Source organism: Bubalus bubalis, chromosome X (assembly GCF_019923935.1).
Source record: "Bubalus bubalis isolate 160015118507 breed Murrah chromosome X, NDDB_SH_1, whole genome shotgun sequence".
NCBI classification, from domain to species: Eukaryota; Metazoa; Chordata; class Mammalia; order Artiodactyla; family Bovidae; genus Bubalus; species Bubalus bubalis.
This window is the reverse complement of record NC_059181.1, coordinates 113,247,708-113,269,002: the sequence shown is the minus strand read 5'-3', so window position 1 is coordinate 113,269,002 and position 21,295 is coordinate 113,247,708. Positions and strand designations below refer to the sequence as shown.

The window sequence follows — 21,295 nt, the reverse complement described above, 5'->3', positions numbered from 1 at the left end:
CCCTATTGGCCCATCTTCTGCAATGAGCCATCTGCAGCTATACAGGCACACAGACAGGGGGCAGGGGTGGAGACCTTCCACTGGAACAGCCAACCTCAGCAATTTCTACTGCATGACTGGGTGGGAAAAGGTGCACATACATGGTGGTCTCTGGGGGGAGGAGAGTTTCACTCAAAAAGGAAGCGCCTCAGTTTCCACATACCTATGGGGACAAGACAGATGTGGGAACTCCCTCACTCTGAGCAGCTCAGAAATGACAAAGTGTGTGAAACTCAAGGCCGCAAAAAGAAGATTCCAAACTAGGTCCTCTGTCCAGGTCCCTGAACAGCCTCTGGACCATGCTGGCGGGGTGCAGTGCATTTATGTTGGTGGAGTGATGGAATCATGTTGACTCAGTAGTACGCAGGGACTTGAACAACTCCCTGACACAGGTGCTGAAGACAAGATGAGTACCATCTCAATCAAACATCAGCCCAGCCACTACAGTGCTCCTGGGAAGTTCTGCAGTGAATTTAGAAGGAGTTACTTTACCAGATTTGAAAATGTATGCAATTATGAAGGAAATCCATAAATATTGAACTGCCCTCCAGTTACCAGTGCAACATAAGACACAGAAGAGTGGAGGAAGATAAGCTAGGCAAGGCTTGAGATGCTTATGCCTTCATGAGCAATTCTAGAACTCGTGGACTGGCCTACTTGTCTGGGCCAGTTGTCTTTGGATTTCCAGAAGCTGAGGGAAAGTTAAGAACTGTCTCTTACTCAGATAACTGAGAACTCACTGAAGGTTTCTGAGGATGCATTATTAATTCTGCCCTCTAGATGGGCAGTGCATCCTGTAAGTTAACAGCTCAAACTCTGAAATCTGACAGTTCTTCATTCAATTTATGCTTTTAATATGATGAGCTGTGATATCATGGGTGAATTTCTGAACCTCATTGAGCCTCAGTTTCTACATCTAGGAAATGGGGATAAATGCGATGACAAATGATAAAACAGAGTACAGCGCCTGACATATAGAAATTGCTGCATGAACACACAGAAACAACACATGCACATAACCCCAGGACTCTGTTAATAGTTGGGTCGAGGGTTGAAGTCCCAAATTATGGAATATGCTTTGATAGCCACAGAATCTGAATTATATGTCATCATATGGAATAAGGAAAGAGAAAGAAATATTTGTAGGATTTCTACCTTGCACTTGATATTTTATGCTAGGTGATTGACAATCTTGTTTTATTCCACCCATCTCTTATCATCCTTGCGGGTAGTTTCATTGTCATCCTGTCTTCATTATATCCATTATAGAAATGGAAGCTCGGGAGTAGCTCACGGATTTCAGTAACTGTCTGAGGTCACCCAGCCAGTAACTGACACAATTCAAGCTTAAATGATAAGGCTTCAAAATCTGCACCCTTTCTAGTTCTGTGGGACTGTTTCCCCACCTGCTGAGTGATCCCACAGTAGAGATGCAGCCAGGAGAAGGGGCCAGTAACTCATAGGAACTTCCCTCTGCATCCCAGTGGCCTGCAGCCCCAGCCTGTTTCCATGAAATCCCTGTTACTGCCCGGGACCCAAGCCCACTCCATGCAGCTTGTACCATGTCAGGTCCTGGCAGGAGCCACCAGCGTGTGTGGGCCATGAATTTTTGTCTGTATCTGGCCAGATGTTTCTGTTGCTCTAAAACTAGGCTACTCTTTGCAATCTGATCTGAAAGACCCACATCTGTCCCCACCTTAGCTACAGTGGGTCTTTTGCTAACTGCTGCTCCAGAATCATCAACGTCCACTGAATGGCCAGGGCCAAAGTATGGTTTCTTTGAACTTACTATCTTCATTAGGATAGTGAGACTTCAGGGTGAACCTGGGTGGCAGCTAGGATCACAGATGCAGCATGAGTGGTGGAGGACCACTGACTCACCCTCTGGTGAAGCAGGGTCCTCCCTGCATTTGTTTTGCAGCAAACCTCATGTGTTCTCACGAACGGGGCCCTGATCTTTCATCCAAAGTGTCAGTGGGTGAAAAACACCAGCTGAGCCTTGACTCTGGTTTCTGAATGCAAGCCACATTATCAAGTGCCCTGGAACTGATGATTATTATCTCCAATAATTAAAAAAAATATATATTTCGGCTGCACCATGCAGCATGTGGGATCTAGTTCCCTGACCAAGGATTGAACCTGGGCCCCTTGCATTGGAAGCTCAGAGTCTGAACCACTGGACCACCAGGGAAGCCCCTGGAGCTGATGAATATAATGAAGATAGAAGGCTGTGGTGCTACCTCACTTCTCTTAAACAAAAAAAAAAGCCAATAGTATCTTGATCCCAATTAATTTGCAAATCATTCTTTTTTGCTTTGCTTTGTTTCTCTATGTTGATCCTTATCATTGAGTGAAAATCTGGAAAAGACATTTGACAATACATCATAATTCATGTGACTTTAAGTTTTAAAGGAGAACTTGAATCTAGATCTTTTCACTCTCTTCACAAAAACTGGTCACTGAGTCAACCCTGATCTCACCCTCTCTTCCCTCATCTAGCCTTAGAAATTAGACCAACAGAAAGAGAAGGTCATCATGAGAAACTCAAGCCCTTCAAAGCAGGTTGAAGCCACCATGGCCCGAGAGCAACCAGTTGAACAGATCAGCATACTTACCTTTGTTCTCTCTTGTCAGTTTGTCAGCCATGTCCCAGTGTTCATAGCCCCGTAACACGTTGCTCGTGATGTTGACGTGGCTGGCGGCCATGTGGTGAATGCGCTGTGGGATGGTGACTGGGCCGTTGTTACAGTTCCCCATTGTGTTGATGGGAGAGACGTTGTTGAGAGACACTGGGGATGGAGTATTCCTGGGGGATGGGAAGAGACAGGCCTTGTTAGGCTGCTAGGGGAGAGTGACAATAGCATTTGAGCCCTGCCTCATACCGGGACCTTTTGAGGACGTGATTTGCCACAGTGAGGTTTGGCATGGTGAACACCTATGAAGCTTGCTCTCGCATCCCACCAGCTCTTCTCAGAGGACATCCTACAGCTTTCACCCACACAGTAGTTTTCCCTCTCCCCACTGTTTCTGCTTCATCAGACCAACCCACCCAGGGCTACAGTGCCAGGCTGTAGAAAGAGCCATCCTTCTTCTTTTCTAACTTTAAACACAGAAGTCTGACTGCCTTTGGCAACCATTGATGACTCTGTGCATGTTGCTACTTTGTTTTAAAATACCAGAGAGAGAGCTGGGTGAATCTTTCTCTGGCATTAATTCTACCCACAAATGTAGCTCTTACTTTGAATACATATAACAAGTCTTTTGATGTTACAGAGAAAGAATCAGCTCAGAGTTATGATGCTTTCTCTACCTGCTGCCAGAATGGATATTGGCACTTAGAAAAACTTGATGTGCTATATTGGTCTGTTATCAAAATGTTTTGTGGAAACCACAGTGACAGTTTGCTCCAAATACAGTCACCACAATAAGCAAAGTATGATCCTTAAAAGGCCCCTAAGGAGCAGTAGTAGGGAAGCTGGAAATAAGTAAGATTCTGAATATCACTTAAGGATTCTTTAAGACCTGCTACAGGATGGCTGTTAATTGCTGACAGTTCACCTGCAGACTGGGTTATAAAGAAATGTCTTGGGAATTCCTACTTTGGGCAGTATCATTGTTTGGAGGTAGATTTTTGTTTAATTCTTTAATATCAGTAACAAGAAGTCACCTGCTGGCTGCACTTTGCATGGAGGGCAAGGACTTAGGTCATGGACAGTCCCAAAGGCTGGGTTGCTGCCTGTGCCTACCAGCCAGGTCAATATACATCTCTGCTCTCCCCATCTTCTTTCAAACCTGGCTTTGAATGCCCAGTAAAATGCACACTTTATTATGATTGATCATTTGGGGGAGTAACAGAAATGGGAGAAAGCTGTTTCTGGGACTCCTTCTTCCTCCAAACACACTCCTCCCATCATCAGGAACCTTCTCTCACTCTCCCTCCCCTTTACCAGCCACTTGTTGCCAACTACATTCCAGGGTGGCTGTATTCCTCAGAGCCAACCTGCTCCTAGAATACATGTGCACCCTGACAGGCACCCATAGAAGATTTGGGGGAACAGCTACCCCCATGTACCAAAATGCTGAAGTGGGGATGACTCAATCTGGGAGCAATTGAACTGATATGGTCACCTGAGATTCACACAGGCTGTCCCTCATGAGAGCTTTGGTCCACTTCTACAAACAGAGTATATCTTCTGGTATATTCTAGTATGAGGGTTAAAGTGAATCCCCACAATTGCTCTGCACTTGTGTGATGTAGAGGGTGTGAAGGTTTGCCTGCTCTGTTTATAACTTCTGAGATGTGTGATACTTCTTGATGTAAAGATTTATTTTCAAGGTAGGATGGGGACAGAGGGATCGTTAAACTCAGGGACCTGGGCACAGAAGGTTAACATAAAAGCAGTGAATGCTGGAGTTTTTTTTTTTTCATGGCAGATTGGAAATGCTATTATCTAGTCTCTCCCCTTGGAGAAGGCAATGGCACCCCACTCCAGTACTCTTGCCTGGAAAATCCCATGGATGGAGAAGCCTGGTAGGCTGCAGTCCATGGGGTCTCTAAGAGTCGGACATGACTGAGCGACTTCACTTTCATGCATTGGAGAAGGAAATGGCAACCCACTCCAGTGTTCTTGCCTAGAGAATCCCAGGGACAGGGGAGCCTGGTGGGCTGCTGTCTATGGGGTTGCACAGAGTCAGACACAACTGAAGCGACTTAGCAGCAGCAGCAGTCTCTCCCCTGTCCCCGCCCCAGTGGTGGTCATTAATCCTTAAATGTCAATTTACAGCAAGAAAGGAAAATGTCCTCATTTATAATCTCTAGAGAAGATCACAAACATTGAGATGGGGACCATGTGGTGCTTGCCATGTGGTGCTTGAAAAGTTCTGGAATCCCAGGGACTGAGACTCCAGCCTGGGGCTCCTGAGCCCCTCCCCTTGCTGGAGCCTTCATGGACTGCAAGAAAAGGCTAGATTCAATGATTTCCAACTATGCCCAGAAATCCCAAGGGGAAACACATCACCTCTGTTTACCTCATATTTCCTGAAAAGGCCTTTTCAGTTTATAACATTGAGGAGCTAGTGAGGGGCTTTCTTTCCTTTCCACTTGGTGCTTTCTTTTGAATAATCAGTGGTGGAGGCGAGGAGAATGAGGGCATGGTTTGCCTTTGGTCATGACTGACCTGATATGAGGCTCCGTGAGCTGATCTGGTGTGGAGAATGCCTGAACTCCCAGAACACCACTTCACACACGTGAAATCCATCAATCAAAGCCTGCCTAAGACAGTGCTCCTCTGGCTGAAAGGGCTGTTGCAGTACTCCTCTTAGTGTGCCTTCAGCTCCATCTTGGCTCTCCCCACAGCTGGGGCTTCATTCTTGAGTTCTCCCTCTGTGGATCTGCTTCAGATTTTATGCTTTTCTTCATGTCCATGGCACATGGCCATAAGTGTGCACACACCAGCACAGGCTTCCACCACCCACAGCACGAGCACTCTAGATTCCCACCATCCTCTCTTGCCTTCCAGCCACACTTGCCCCCTGCTGCCCCTGGTAGTCACTAGCCACGCCCCTATCTAAGAAGGTGGTGGTGTCTGGCTGCTTGGAATGCACTTCCCCCAGGGATCTGCATAGCTCATTCTCTCATCATCCTTCCCTAATGTCCCTATTGAGGATCCTCCTCCCCCAAGCCAAGCAGCCCTTTCTCTTCCCCTTCCTTGTTTTAATTTCCTCTATGACGTTTATCATTTAGGATATGCATTCTTTTTCTACTGTCTTTTTCTTCCGAAAGAATGTGAAATAGACAGGAATTGTCTATTTCATCCAGTGCCATTCCCAGCATATAGAACGGTGCCTGGTATACATAACATGTACTTAATACCAGTGAGATAAGTGAATGGAGTGCCTTCCAGTGATCTCTCTGTTATTATATGGTATCCACTACGTATGAGGTGCTCTGGAGAGGGAAGAAAAATAATGTAGAGCAGCACATGGATAGGGGATAAATACTTTGGTAAAATGCCTGGCAGAGTGTCTCATACACAGTAGGCAGGCAATAAATCTTTGATGAATTAAAGAATGAGCAATTCCTTATTGAAAAGAGCAAACAGTCTAATGGGGAGAAGAATCCATTAATTTCTGGCAAACTAGGATAAGTGCCAAAAGTGACGTGTAGACCGAGAGCTGTGGGAGTTCTAGGGGCAAGATCACTTATGTTTCCCAACTTAAAAAGGTAATAATGATAACAAAACATGGCAGTGGCAACAACTGCTATTTGTTAAAGTTGCTGTGCACCAAGCATGGTGCTCTGGGCTTCACTGATTATTATCTCTAAGCCTCATGACAACTCTGTGGGTGAGTTTCTGCTGTCACTGTTTCACAGATGACAAGAGGGCTCAGAAAAGATCACTTCCTTTTTTGAGAGCCACACAGCAGATGGCCAAAGAGCTGGGATTTGAAAGGTCTGTTTTCCTGCAAAGTCCATTTTCCTTCCATTCCGCTAACTTACCTCCAAGTCCTACCTTCCCTCTACTAGGTTTCCCTTGATGTGGGTGTCCACCTCGAGCTCACCCTTGAGTCCATGTTGGCTTGTTCCTACCACACTCCCCGGGCTCTTCCCATGTTTGCACAGGCACAGCCCTCCCTAAGCTTGGGGAGAAGTTTAGCTTCATAGAAATGTTCCCTCCAGTGACAACCAAAACTCTTTGCAGTCCTTTTATTGGCCAATGTCCCCAACAAGGGGAGATATCTCTTCTCTTCAGACCCTTTCGATATAGCACCCAAGGCCTCCAGTGTACTGAAACAGCTCGTCTAAAGTCCTCAAATGGCCTTGTTCTTTCCTCCTTTCATAGCCTTCTTTTTTATTCTCTCTGGGTGACATCTGAGACTGCTGCCCCTCCCTTTTCTAGCGTCTCCACGATGTGGTTACCATGACTCTCTATTGGGACTGAAAGCACTGGTGCACCCCCTGTTTCTGCATGGCCTGTGAGCTACAAATGTTTTGAAAAGATGAACATATGCAATCAATTTGATGAATGAGAACACTACATTTGAACCCCAAGAACACAAAATTCTATTTTTGCAAAATTCCTTTCTTCTCCTTAACAGACTTGTATTCTAAAACTGCTATTATATTCTGAATTTCATCAGTAAGATTTTTGTGGAAACTTATTTTATCTCATATTCTTTTTACGTAACAACCTCAGTTTTTTTCTGGACTGGCAAAGCCCCAAATGTGTATTATCTGGCTCTCTGCAGCAAAGATTTGCTGACCCCTGCTCTATCTCGAGTAGGTTTTTCTTCTTCTTCCAACTTGTTCTTTGCACTGTCTTCACAGTCAGGGTCAGGGGAGGCTTCTTCTGGAAGGATCGTGAGAGGTCTGGTGTGGGGCCAACCATCCTCATCCACTGGGGGATGCAGGCTATAGTGTTGCTAGCAGGCAAAGAAGCCCTCCTTGGCCACCCAGGGAAGCCCAAGCTCTCTTTTTCTTGGGTGTCCACAGAACTTTGTTCAGATATGTCCCCTCCTGCCACTGGACCGCGTGCTTCTGGAGTACAGGGAGCCTATGGCATTCAGTGCATCCCCAGCCTCTCATAGGGAAATGCACCCAAAGTATGTGCTGAATGAATGGGCTGTAACCCCTGGGCAACCGTTTTGAGTTGCCTCATTCAAAAGCTCTCTGACCTACCAAAAGGAGTGTGCTTTCTTCAGATAGAAGCTGCTTTAAAAAATCATTTCAGGAGGCTTTTAATGTGACTTCACAAGCTTAGAATGTGTTTGAGTTCTTTCTGTAGAATTAAAAAACTTTTTCCCAGTGATTCTTGAATGGGTGCTTACCTGAATTTGCCCTTGCTTTACTCCGTGTTCAGAGAAAACAGCTTTCTCTGGGCCTGTGGTCTCGCTTTTGTCCATCAATATAAGAGAGAGACCTAATTCAACAATTTAAACGGTACTTCCTTTCAATAGAGTAATTGAGTTGGCGCATAGTTTTTAATGGATCTGTTCCCTCATTCTGAATGTTTTTTATGATCTTAGAGTTCACAGTTCCACTCCTTTGGGAGTGTGCTTTGTAGATATTTATAAAGCGGCAAAGGAGACTATTTCACTGTTCAAGAAAGTGTTTTGATCAGAGACATAAGAATTTTGAAGTGGTGAAAAATGGGGGGAAAAGCAGCTCTTTTCAAAAGAATACATCTACTGGTGCAAAGTGGGCTTGCAGTGGTCAGAGAGGTATTGGACTCAGGAGAAATGAATGCTCAGGTAAGTGTGGGCACACAGCTAGTTCAGGGCTGAGACAAAACTAGGATTCTGAATTGCCCTCTGAAAAGGAACCTCTCTTCAGAGGAGGCTCCGATGTCATTGGGTCTGGCCTTTCATTGCAGAGAGAAGGGGCTCTCTTAACTTTCATCCTGGGAACTGAGGGCAGCCTTGGGCCTGGGTCAACTGGTTTACCAGCTCCCACCCTGCTGCTGGAGGGCTCAGCTCCTCCAAGCAGATACGGCTCTAAGGACAGCTGTGGAGTGGGTGAGTTCATTGAGCCTCAGGCTGGCAGTATAGTAGATGCTTTTATATTTTAGGGCAGAGTATTTTAGTATTAATATAAAAATCATCATGAAGGCTCAGATAATTGGCTGACGAAGTGCCTTCACATTTTCAGCACTATTATGCCTTCGGTTTTATTAAAGCACTTACCATATATCAATGAATATTTCATTGGTCTTTCATTACTGAGTGAATCATTGAAAAATCACTTCAGTGGAGGTAACTCTACCCTGCCTCCCCGAAATGGCATGGTGCTTGCCATCTCATTAACTGATATTTTTATGGCCATCATTTGGCTTAAAGATCAAATAGTGAAAGAAATTTGGAATCACATCATGTTAAAATTTTCTGTCCTACCATTAGCAGAAACCTGACTAGAATTCTGTGTGCACCCAAATTACTGTAATCTCAGAATTAACCTTTGTGCCTGGCTTGTCAATACCAAATATTTGGGGTCTATTCAATCACTAATTTTCATGAAAAAGCAATTTTCAGAAGATACTTACTTTCCATTGCCTACCCATGGAGATGGTATCTGAGCGACTTTTGAAGCATTTTGCTAAAAGAGAGAAACAGAGAGGGAAATGAGGACATCTATTTTGTGTTTTATTAATTCAGAAACAGATGGAAGTGTGATTTAGAGTACATTAATATTGATTGCAGCATTTTGGGATGCCTCCTGTTTCGTTAGCAGAGCTGGGATGTATGTGCACGTCAGCACACCACGATGCACACTCGATGAAAATAGCTGGTTAGGATAATTAGTGGGCTCCAATCAGGACCATGAAAGTCACTTGATGAAAGATCTTATATACTAAAAGGCCCAGTGAAATCAGACTCAGTTCTCCAAGAAGTGGTTTAATTATCCTCATCTGAAATTTATTCTGCAAAACAAGCTCTTCAGAGTACAGACAAGCTTTTCACCTTTAGCTCCAGTTGCAAACTTTTTCCCTGGGATGCAAGTTGGCTTATCATTTCTAAAATGCCAGGAACTGGCCAGAACCAAGCAGCCTTTGTGTGTGTGTGTGTGTATCACTCGGATTTGCTGTCATCACATGCATATCCTCATGGCTGACGGTTTTCCCTGTTGAGCAGTGTAACCGGCCCAGGGCTGCCCCACAGTGGAATGCTAAACCTTCTTTTCCCTCTGATGGGCCAGTTTAAAGAATGGGCCTCCTTGAAAAGGGAACCCTCCTACGCTGCTGGTGGAAATGTAAATTGGTGCAGCCACTATGGAGAACAGTATGGAGGTGCCTCAAAAAACTAAGAATAGAATGGCCATATGATCCAGCAATCCCACTTTGGGGCATATAGCAGGAAAAACATCTAATTTGAAAAGATACATCCATCCCTATATTCACAGCAGCACTATTTGCAGTAGTCAAGACATGGAAGCACACCTAAATGTTTGTTGACAGAGGAATGAATAAAGAAGATGTGGTACATATATACAATGAACTATGACTCAGCCACTGGCAGCAACATGGATGGACCTAGGGATCAACATCATACTAAGTGAAGTAAGTCAGAAAGAGAAAAACAAACACCATATCACATCTCTTATATGTGGAATCTAAAATGACACAAATGAACATATCTAAGGACTAGAAATAGACTCACAGACATAGCGAATAGACTTGTGGTTGTCAAGGGGGAGGGAGTTGGGAAAGAGAAGGAATAGGAGTTTGGAATTAGCAGAGGTAAACTATTATAAATAGGATGGATAAACAAAGTCCTACTGTTTAGCACAGGGAACTATATTCAATATCCTCCTATAAACCAGAATGGAAAACGAACATGAAAAAGAATGTATATATGTGCATAACTGAATCACTTTGCTGTGCAGCAGAAATTAACACAACACTGCATATCAACTATACTTCAACACCGTCCATTTTAAGAAAAGAATGGGCCTCCTCTTTTTTCATGGCTGTACACTTGTGGAGCATGGGAAATCCTGACACTCAGCACCGCCTCACTAGAAAAAGATCAGCTTGTTAGAATGACCTCAGCAGGTGGGAGCTTCCCGTTTTGAACCTCAAAGAAGCTCAATGCTCTGCCAGAGGAGTGAGTTACTTAACATCAGTTTGGTATTTTGCAGTGCACTGAACACTGCGCAGAACAGGCCACAGAGAATGGAGGCCAGGGCTGTGGCTCAGAGTGCCCCCAAAGGACCAGCATCAGCATCACTCAGAAGCTTGTTCAAAATGCCCATTCTTAGGACCTGTCCCAGACCACCAGCATCAAGACGCCTTTCCAGAGCCCAGGTGGAGACTGTAGACACATGGTCAGGGGCAGCTGCTGCATTTGACTGCATTCACAAGCACTAGCTTTATGATGGCCACACCACATGAGAGCTGCTCTTTTCCTAACTGAGTGGGCATTCCCGCATAATTGTGCACCCCTACCCACTGGCTTTGAATGTCTGAGGTACGGTCAGGATTTGATTCATTTCAAACAACTGCTTTGATGCAACTGAGCCATGTCAGCTGACGCACTTGGCAAAAAATAATATGACTAAATACATAAAATTATCCTTTTCTTTCAAGACCTGCCCAATAGCAACCTTGAGCCCTCAATTCTAACACATGATCAGCACTGACGGGTGGAAGGAAGCGCAGAAGGTCCACGGAGCCTCAGCCAATGACACCCGACATGGTTGCCAGGCCCAGCTCCAGGCTTGCCATTTTTGTCTGGGCTTGTTCCCACGTCTTGGCATTGCATCTTGTAGTTCAAATATTTCATTTTTCTTGCAAATCAAAAACACCAGCTCCCTAAGTGGATGAGTTTGTTTATTTATTGTTGGTTTATTTTGACAGCCAAAGTTATCAGTTGTCTTCAACTGCAACCACTATCTTCAACACTCCCCATGGCCAAAGGGCCCCTGGGGGTGTGGCTGTGCCCTCAGAGCCCAGGGTGGCTGTGGTGACTTCTCTCACTGCTGAGAAATTTCTAGGCTGGCATCTCATGTAACATGAGCCATGTTCTGCAGGCAGTCCACAGTGCAGGCAGAAGGGATCACCATCCTGACTGGACCCAGGAAGGCGCCCAGGCCCACTTGTTCACTCCAGAGCATCATCAGGGGATTGAACTATGGTACCTTCTCTCCCTGGAACTGGATCAAACCCAAGCTCTCTGCTGAGCTCCAAAGGAGAGGTGAGATGGCCATGGCTGGCCAGGATGCAGAAAGTTCAGCCTTCAGCTGTGACAACCGTGACATTTCATAACATGCCTGCCATGTATCATTAGTGATTTAATCACCCGGAACCTATAAACTACACAAAGTAAGGATTACCTTAAAATATTCCATCAGTGATCTGGAGTACTTCATGGCATGGTCCTTCTTCAGTTTGAACATCCTCAGGTAGAGAAGTGACAGGCATCTGTAGCTGTGATGATGGGGAAAGGAGCACATTAATGCCAACACTTCCTCAGACCCATTCATTAAAAAACAACTCCCATCTGCAGCACCTCTCCTATGGTTACCGAGGAACATAAGTGAAAAAAAGAATTTTTTTAAAAAAGAAGGAATAAGCATAGTACAGGGAACTATATTCAACATCATGTGATAAACCATAAACCATAATGGGAAAGAATATGGACGAGAATATGTATGTATAACTGAGTCACACAAACTGGAATCAAGATTGCAGGAGAAATATAAATAACCTCAGATACACAGATGACACCACCCTTAGGGTAGAAAGTGAAGAAGAACTAAAGACCCTGTTGATGAACGTCAAAGAGGAGAGTGAAAAAGTTGGCTTAAAACTCAACATTCAGAAAACTAAGATCATGGCACCCAGTCCCATCACTTCATGGCAAATAGATGGGGAAACAATGAAAACAGTGAGAGACTTTATTTGCTTGGGGTCCAAAATCACTGCAGATGGTGACTGAAGTCATGAAATTAAAGACATTTGCTCCTTGGAAGACAAGCTAAGACAAACCTAGACAGCATATTAAAAAGCAGAGACATTACTTTGTTGACAAAGGTCCGTTTAGTCAAACTATGTTTTTTCCAGTAGTTATATATGGATGTGAGAGTTGGATCATAAAAGAGTTGAGTGCTGGAGAATTGATGCTTTTGAACTCTGGTGTTGGAGAAGACTCTTGAGGGTCCCTTGGACTGCAAGGAGATCAAACCTGTCAATCCTAAAGGAAATCAGTCCTGAATATTCATTGGAAGCACTGATGCTGAAGTTGAAACTCCAAAACTTTGGCCACCTGATCTGAAGAACTGACTCCTTAGAAAAGACCCTGACGGTGGGAAAGATTGAAGGCAGGACGAGAAGGGGACGACAGAGGATGAGATGGCTGGATGGCATCACCAACTCGATGGACATGAGTTTGAACAAGCTCTGCGAGTTGGTGTTGGACAAGGAAACCTGGCATGCTGCAGTCCATGGGATCACAAAGAGTCGGACACAACTGAGCTTCTGAACTGAACTGAACTGTCACTTTGCTGTACACTAGAAATTAACACACCAGTGTATATCAATTATATTTCAGTAACATTTAAAAAAAAAGAGAGAGAGAGTTCACAAAAGATGGAAAAAGGAGGCAGAAGGTCAAAGTCAGGGAGACATGTTAAGATACATTGCTGACTTCTTGATGGAGGAAGAGGGCCTAAGCCCAGGAATGCAGACCTCCTCTGGAAAAGGCGGAAGTGGATTCTCCCTAGAGCCTCTGGGAGGAAAGCAGTCATGTTGATGCCCTGATTTTAGCCTAGTGAAACACACTTCAGAATTCTGACCTTCAGAACTGCAAGAAAATAAATTTATGTGGCTTTATTTTTTTAAAAAAGAAAGGATAAGCATTAAAATTCCATCTTGATAAGAGTATAAGTGTGGAGAGTAGATGTTTAGTCAGCAACTGAAGAAATCCATTAGTTAATTTTTCAGAGTTTAGCAGAAAACAGGAATAATGACTTAAGCAGCTTAAGTTGAGTTTTCAAATTTTTTGCAACATTTCAGCTATTTCCTGGTCACCTCCATGAGACTTACCATAGTACGGCCAGCTTTTTGTCCCCATCTGAAGCCAGGGGGCTTGCGAAATTCTTCAGCCTCATGGCATACCTTTGAAGAGAAAGGACAAGCTCAAATGGAATCTGTCTGACCGTTCATAAAGCCCCAACACCATTGGTGTTGTCATCACTTGAATGAGCTAGGCCCACATTGGCTCTGGCAGGAGGACTGAGAAGGCCATGTGGGCAAAAGAGTGCTTTCCTGAAAACATTCACAAAATGATGACCACAGGTGGGTCACAACAGCACTGGTGTGACCAATGGGAGCTTGCTCTGGAGAAGCCGGTTAAATTTAGAGCCCATGCTCTAGAGCAGTGCTGTGGAATTACTGTGGGTTTCAACTGTGTATTAATGCTGGAAAAATAATGTTTCTGAGAATACTCCAGCTAAACAACATTATTATCTTTCCACGAGAGGTGGACACAAATGTCAGTCTCAGTTGAATTTTTGACACCCGCGGTAAACAATCACACAATGATGTCTAACACGAGCATGGGGAGGCCTCCAACACGGTTATAGAGGGCTTTTCTAATGGCTCAGGTGTGGAATATATTCCTGTAGGAAGTGGTTTTGTTTTTTTAAGGGTGGTCAATTTCACAGCAGATGAAGGTCTGAGCACCCCTAATTTATGGTGCTTGCATATTTTGTCTTTCCATTTTCTTTAATAGTTACCATTCCACACCAGGGCAATCAAAGGTTGAGTAGTTCCCATTTTTGTTCTTTGAGCTGAGCACATTCCATTCTGGGCATTTAGACTCTTGAAAATCAATTCATTGCATAAAATCATTGTCTGAGCTTTAATGCAATTTCACAGGAACTCGTGGTGGAATAAGTAGCAGAGTTTACTGTTACAGAAGGAAGCTGAAGATGTTCAGGCAGCCTGGACTAGCTCTTCATCATGACAAGGCATTGGTGAGCCCACACTTTCAGCAGCCTCCCCAGAACACCATGCCCCCTATCACCCCGCTCTCCCTATTACTGCCACAGTTCTGTCCAATGAACATTTTCTGACAAAAGGACTCATGCACTTGCTGTGGGTCCCTCTTGTTGTTGCCATATTAAGCAAAAAGGGTTTTTATGACATCATAAATCTGTGTTTGACAGCTGGATCACTTAAATGTCAGTCATTGTGATGCCCCACTTGTTTTCACAAGTATATTTCTACTGCAGATTCCCAAGGCTGAGAGCAACCAAAATTACTTCACTGAAAAACACAGGGTGCTCTACCATTAAGGAGAGTATAATAAAAATCTCTTCAGCATAAAATTTGCTACTAAAAACTATGTTCTTATTACAGTCACCCTCTAATTGCAGCCACTGTTGAAACACCTTGATAGTGGAGTTCCAATTGCTTACATGGGCAAGAAGACTTAGTTGCCTCAGTTCATTTTATTCCCAACTGAAATTTCTCTCCAAAGAAAATTATACACACACATACACTAGGCAGAAAATATATCATTCTATATATAGAGGGCACATAAAGGACTGCACATAGAACTGGTGAAATTTTGGGATAAAAGACCTGATGACATCTGAGCAAGGTGGATGGAATGTACCAATGCCTGTGTCCTCCGTGATCTTGGACTAGAGCTATGCTGGACAGTACCATGAGGGGAGATGGGGGGAGAGGGACACATGAACTTTCTGTATCATTTCTTACAACTGCATGTGAATCTACAATGATCTGAAAAGATAGTTTCAAAAGACTGCCTTTAAAGTGAATGTCTCTAAATTATCCATTGAGTTTTACCAGGTTCCACTGAAAATATACCCTATGGGGGGAGTAAACTATCATATAATGGAAAAAACCTGCTTGGAGAAAAAGAAAAGAAATTGTAAATAATAAAAAGGGAAAAGAAGTGTTTTCTAAAGGAAATATATATTACTCAGTGATTCACATTGTATTTTTACCAAAAATGAAATGTGAGGTTTTGCTTTTCTATTCTGAGTGCATGTGTAAGAAAAATATGTGTGTGCATATATATATATATATATATATATATATATATAATAACTGTAATTGGGGGTGAAGTTATGGGTGTTATTTCACCCCCAATTACAGTTATGATCTTGTTTCCCTTCCAAGTTGGTCCACATGCAGAAACATGCTTTTCGTGGTCAGAAATGTAGTGAGTCTATAACTCATATTATAAACATTTTCGTGCAGCTACATGGTCTCCATCACTGCTGCATTTCAATGGCTGCAAATTATTCTGTTGAGAGTACTGTGATGTAATTAATTACCCTTCTGTTATCGATGATTTGCTTTGCTTCAAATTGGGTGCTATAACATAGGCCAAACTGAACACTCTATGGATAACTCATTTTCCTCTTACAATTCTTTTCTTCAGTACAGGAAGTTCAGATTTCTAGAATTAGTGGCTTCAAAGATATGAATGCTCACTTGTATAGGTTTTCCTACACGATGCCAAATTGCCCTCAATTTACAAGGATCAATTTCCATTCCCACCATCAGCATGGAAGAGGTCCAGTTCACCATAATTTTGTGTGTGTGCTAACATTGTGGTTTAGTGGTTAATTCGTGCCCAGCTCTTGTGACCCCATGGACTGTAGCCTGCCAGGCTCCTCTGTCCCTGGGATTCTCCAGGCAAGAATACTGGAGTGGGTTGCCATGCCCTTCTCTGCGGGATCTTCCCAACCCAGGAATTAAACCCCAGACTCCTACATTGCATGCAGATTCTTTTATCAACTGAGCTACAAGGGAAGCCTGTGCTAACATTTTTACATTTCCTTGTTAATTTAAAAGTGCCTTAAATTGTGTTTGGGGATGAATAGAAGGTGAAGCTTTTCTTCTTGTTTATTCATTAAAGTTTCCCTTCCATTTTGATTCCTCATTTTTTGCCAGGATTTTCATCTTGTACATCTTTGAAAATTGCAGGCAGTCTTGGATAGACACTGAGAAATCAATTTCCCCTTAAAAGCTACAAATGGCGGTGGCAGCTTTCACATAAAGTAAGTCAGAGATACTTTATATGCTTGTCAGAGCAGCGAAAACCAAAGATGGCTGCCTGGCCTGGCAGAGTAAGGCTGGAACTTTCCTCATCCTTTCCCTACTTCGGTGGCTTTGGCTAAATCTTATGAGTCTACGTAATCATAGTTTTTGTTGTTTTTTCCTTCTTTATAATGGTTCCCATTCTTTTGATCTTTTCAAGTGCTTTCCTCAGAAAATATGCATGCTTCAGTCTGATGCCTGTCTGAAGGTTTAGGTACAATTGTCTTCAGATTTGTAACAGTTTATTGCAGATGCAAGAACACAATAAAAAGCAGGCCTGGCATTATCAACTAATCGAGCCAGAGGTGCCTGGGATATAAGGGCCTATCATGTGAAGAACTGCTCAGTCAAAAACCATGATGTCGTCCATCCAGCAAATGAGGGTGAGTGCTTATCCACTATTCAGAGGTGGATGAAATTCTTTTCACAAATACCTGCAGATTACAGGAAGGCACTCAAATGCATATCATTTCTTTTCCTTTCCCTTCTTACAGGAATTTTTTGATTGCCCACAAACTCCACTGCACCAAGACCAACAGTCCAGAAAATTTCATTCAAAATGCAAATGAAACCAATAATCTCTGCTGTTAATACACCATTCCCTAGTGTCAGCCTCTTCTAGGCTTCCCTGCTACCAGCTTGACTGTCCCTCAAATTCTAGATGCCTGGAAAGTCTACTCCACCCCTGATGTTGGAACAGTGCCCCTCTCTTTTTCATAACAGAGGCAGAAATTCTTAGAAAACATGATTTATAACAGAAATCCCAACAGGACTGCTTTCTGTGAATTATGAAACTGTGCTTTGAAAAGACAAGGGCCCGCTTGACACCATGAAATGATGATCCTTTATTTCCACCCACTACCTTTCCATTTTATGAATATCACAAATTATAACACTCACATTAGAACCTCTGAAGGGGTAACTGATAAAAAGCAGTATCCATCAGTTATAAATTTTCCATGACATGAATCAAATGGCAAAAACTAATTGTGATAACTTCTGAGAAGAAGGTGCCTTGGATGAATCATTACTAGGTGGAAAAGATATTTTTCAAAAACACAGTAGCTTCTAATTATGAATGGAGAGAGCTTAGGAAGAAGGCAGCAGAAAAGCATGAACCTGAGGAGTTCCACAGTCTCGGAGTACATGGTGTATGGAGACTTGGCTTCCAGAGGGTCTCTCTCCATTGCGTTGCCACATTCAGTGAAGGACAGGGCTGCGTCCGCGTAATTCACGGCTTTGCCAAATTTCTCGAACTGAAACAGGAAGAAGACTCATCAACATGACAGTTCCTCTTCTCTCCTTCATTGAAAGCAGTGGTGCTCAACCCTGGGAAACTTCACACCCCTCCCCCAGGGAACATTTGGCAATGACTGGAGACCTCTTTGGTTGTCCCCATTAGTGATAGGGGGCATCTAGTGGACAGAGGCTGGAGATGCTGCTAAACATCTGCAATGCCCAGGACAGCTCCCATTGTGGAGAAGTGCCTGGCCCAATAGTGCCAAGGTCGAGATATGGTGGGGGCAATTAGGAATTTGTCTCGACAAGGATGTAACTTATTTCAGGTTCTGTTGTCATGACATGGAGGCTGGGTGAGAAGAGAAAACTGTAGCCAAGGTATCATGTCTTTGTGGTATTCCTATTTTTGTTATCTTTTTGGTGGAGCAGAATTCAAATCACTGCCTCGACTAGTTTCTATTGACCACATTTACTAGACTGGTCATCATAATGTCCTTAGAACAGGGATCCCCAACCTCCAGGATCTAATGCCTGATGATCTGAGGTGGAGCTGATGTAATACTAATAGACATAAAGTGCACAATCAATGAAATGTGCTTGAATCATCCTGAAACCATCCCTGCCCCCCTCCCCATTCCAGTCTGTACAAAAATTGTCTTCCAGGAAACTGGCCCCTGGTGCCAAAAAGGTTGTGGATCGCTGGCCTAGACAAAGTTTGCAGTGAAACTCCACTTTTTACAAGCTTCCTGGACAACTAACGCATCTAGTCTTTCCTTGGAACTCTAGCATAGCATGTCAACCCCATCCCCAGGAGAAGAGTAACAAATGGATGCTATTGTCATGAAAAATGGGAAGCTGCAGTGTGACTGGTGACAATAATCACATCACTTTCATTGTAAATGATGGTCTGAAATAGTGAGTCAAAAATCTCCCAAATATAGCACTACTAAATATTTTAGTTTAGTAAAATTTTATTGCAAAAGGTTTTAGCCCTGATAATGGTCACAATTAAACTGACTTAGACATACTGATTTCTTTTTTATGTGTAATGAATATTATATATGACACTTTTATAGTGAGTATTTTATAACAGTATTTAACATTTTCAATTTTTGATAGCTGGATGGAAGAATTTCACTAATATGGAATTTTATGTGAAAGAACCAATAGAATGCAGATTGACCTATTTTAATTTTCTTATATACCTTTTATCAAAATATTTTCTATGCAACTGTGAAGGTTTCAATTCTCAAAACAGCAGAGTAGTTGTCTCTAGCAAAGGATTAAGTACAACTATAAAATGATGAGTTACAAGTCTTGCAGAATCTCTTGCTGTAAATGACTCTTTTTACAATAAATGTTCTTCCCCTTTTATGTACTGCAGGAATTTGGTGCTTTCCTTTCTGTAAGCTGTTGTGGAAAAACATCAGTTTCAGCCCAATTCAAACTGATTTTATGAAAACCTTTGTGTATATATGCAAGTTATCTCCTTCTCTTGTTTTACAAGATAACTTCCTCAGGTCATCCGACTCTGATTGGCTCTCTCCTGTGGAAATTAAGGAAATCTACAGGAAATCTGGAAATCAGGAAATCTACATCCTGATTTTTGAAACTGACTTTTCATTCACAAACCCATAGCTGGAAGGATCCTTAAAAACCGCCTGGTCCAAATCCCTATTTTTCCAAAAGGAAGAACTGAAGTCCAGAGAGAGGACTATATGGGCCATAGTGCTAATGAGTGGCTGAGTCACACCCTCTTCTGGGCCTCGGTTTCCTTATTTATAACTGAGGGGCTTGAACTCCGAAGAAGTGTCTAACTCTGGTATAGATGTAAGACTGGCACAGACATCTTCCTCTGAGTGAGTATTGCTCAACCTTCCCCTCCCCCCATTATCATTCCCTCCTCCCTCCCCTACCACTCAGTGAGTTTTTTTAGACTTTTTTTTCCACACACCCCATTGAGATTTTAATACTAAAGATATACCAATTATCTCCTTATGTACTGTGGCCCTTGAGAGGGCAGTGGATGGTGGCCACTCACAAGTGATGATGCAGAGACCATTGTGGTCCTTCATTATAGCCCTCCCAGAGGCAAGCAGCACGGGGCAGCTAAGCCTTGGCTGGACACAATGCAATGATGGAGGATATGATTTTTTTTAACCCAATGGAGTTGAACAGACATCTTAAATTATGCTGGGCTTTAGTTAAAGGTGGGGATTCTGAATTCAGGGTCTTCTCTAGGGCAGTGGTTCTCAACATTGGCTGTACTTGGGAATCACCTGGGAGTTTTGACACCCACATCTGGTCCCAGTCTCAGAAATTCTGATTCCATTTCTCTGGGGTGTGGCCTAAGCATGAGGCCTATTTTAAAGCTCCCCAAGTGACTGTAACACACACGATTGAGACCCTCTGTTAGGTAGCTCAGTCAATCAAATAGCTGTCTGTGCCTGGTTTCTCCTGGTCTAGGTACCCACCACCCTTGGAGGCAGCAGGGCCAAGTGTCCTGGGAAATCCAGAAACCAGAACATACTTTCTCTGTGCAGGGCCCTAGGTTATCTAATGCAGTAAGCAGTCAAGTTTTTTCTACAGACCTGAATTTCCCAAAGCCAATGTTTGAGGCACTTAACCAGCTCTCAGCAACTCTCTCCCTGCCTACACCAGTTTGGAGTTCATCAGAAACCATGGGAGCACCCACCTTCTCTAGGGCAGTTTCAAAAGTCATTTCAAATTCAGTTGAAAGGTAGCATAAGCCTCGGCACCTCTGAAGTTGGAACAAGGGGAAGAAGAGTGGGAAAACCAAGAATGGCAGGGCAACATGGCGCCAAGAACTTGGGGACTTGCGGTGCTAAGGAATTAACCAGCTCCAATCTCCCTATGTCAGAGCAGCAATAAGGAAACCTACCAGTGCATCAGCTTTGTGCTTCAGCTTCTTAGCCTCTTGCATGTAATAATCAGCATTGTGAACCCTAAACAAACGAAATGAGCTCATTCAGAAAGCAATGTTTCATCTTTTCATTAAAAGACTGAATTGTCATACTTTGGGGGGCTATAAATCCATTCCTATACAATGCCTTGAACAGGGCTGATGGATGCTTGTCATGCATATAATAACCAAGCTTGAAAGAATCCAGTGAGTGAGATTGGTTCCTAATGGCCCATTAGGATAAATACCTACATCCTCCAACCCCAACCACTCAAGTTGCCCAAACAGATCCAATAGAATCTAGCTGTAATTCTCTTTGTTGGCACACAGTTCTACCTGAGGACATGGGTAAGCAAGGAGGACTAAGCAACCTAGGATTCAGCACCTGCCTTTGGAAACAGTAACAGAGCTCTGTGTTTAAAATCAGCCAATGCCATTTCTAGGTGGGGATAAGCATGTATGTGAGGAGGAAGAATATACTTTTAAGGCTATACAAGCTGCATAGCTGCGGCTAAGGTCTTAT

The 21,295-nt window shown here is 43.3% G+C and overlaps 1 protein-coding gene across 11 annotated transcripts in view; it reads right to left on the bottom strand.

Moving 5' to 3' along the window:
- The window catches only part of AFF2 (AF4/FMR2 family member 2), a 539,621-nt gene that overhangs the window by 6,229 nt on the left and 512,097 nt on the right, over positions 1-21,295 (bottom strand). For all 11 annotated transcript variants that reach the window (XM_025275774.3, XM_025275776.3, XM_025275777.3 and 8 more), the window contains 6 exons: positions 20,752-20,815; positions 17,730-17,866; positions 13,578-13,649; positions 11,867-11,960; positions 9,078-9,130; positions 2,655-2,845 (listed from right to left, as the gene is read on the bottom strand). In XM_025275774.3, coding sequence (XP_025131559.3) covers positions 2,655-2,845; positions 9,078-9,130; positions 11,867-11,960; positions 13,578-13,649; positions 17,730-17,866; positions 20,752-20,815 — 611 coding nt within the window. The remainder of the gene's footprint in view (positions 1-2,654; positions 2,846-9,077; positions 9,131-11,866; positions 11,961-13,577; positions 13,650-17,729; positions 17,867-20,751; positions 20,816-21,295) is intronic.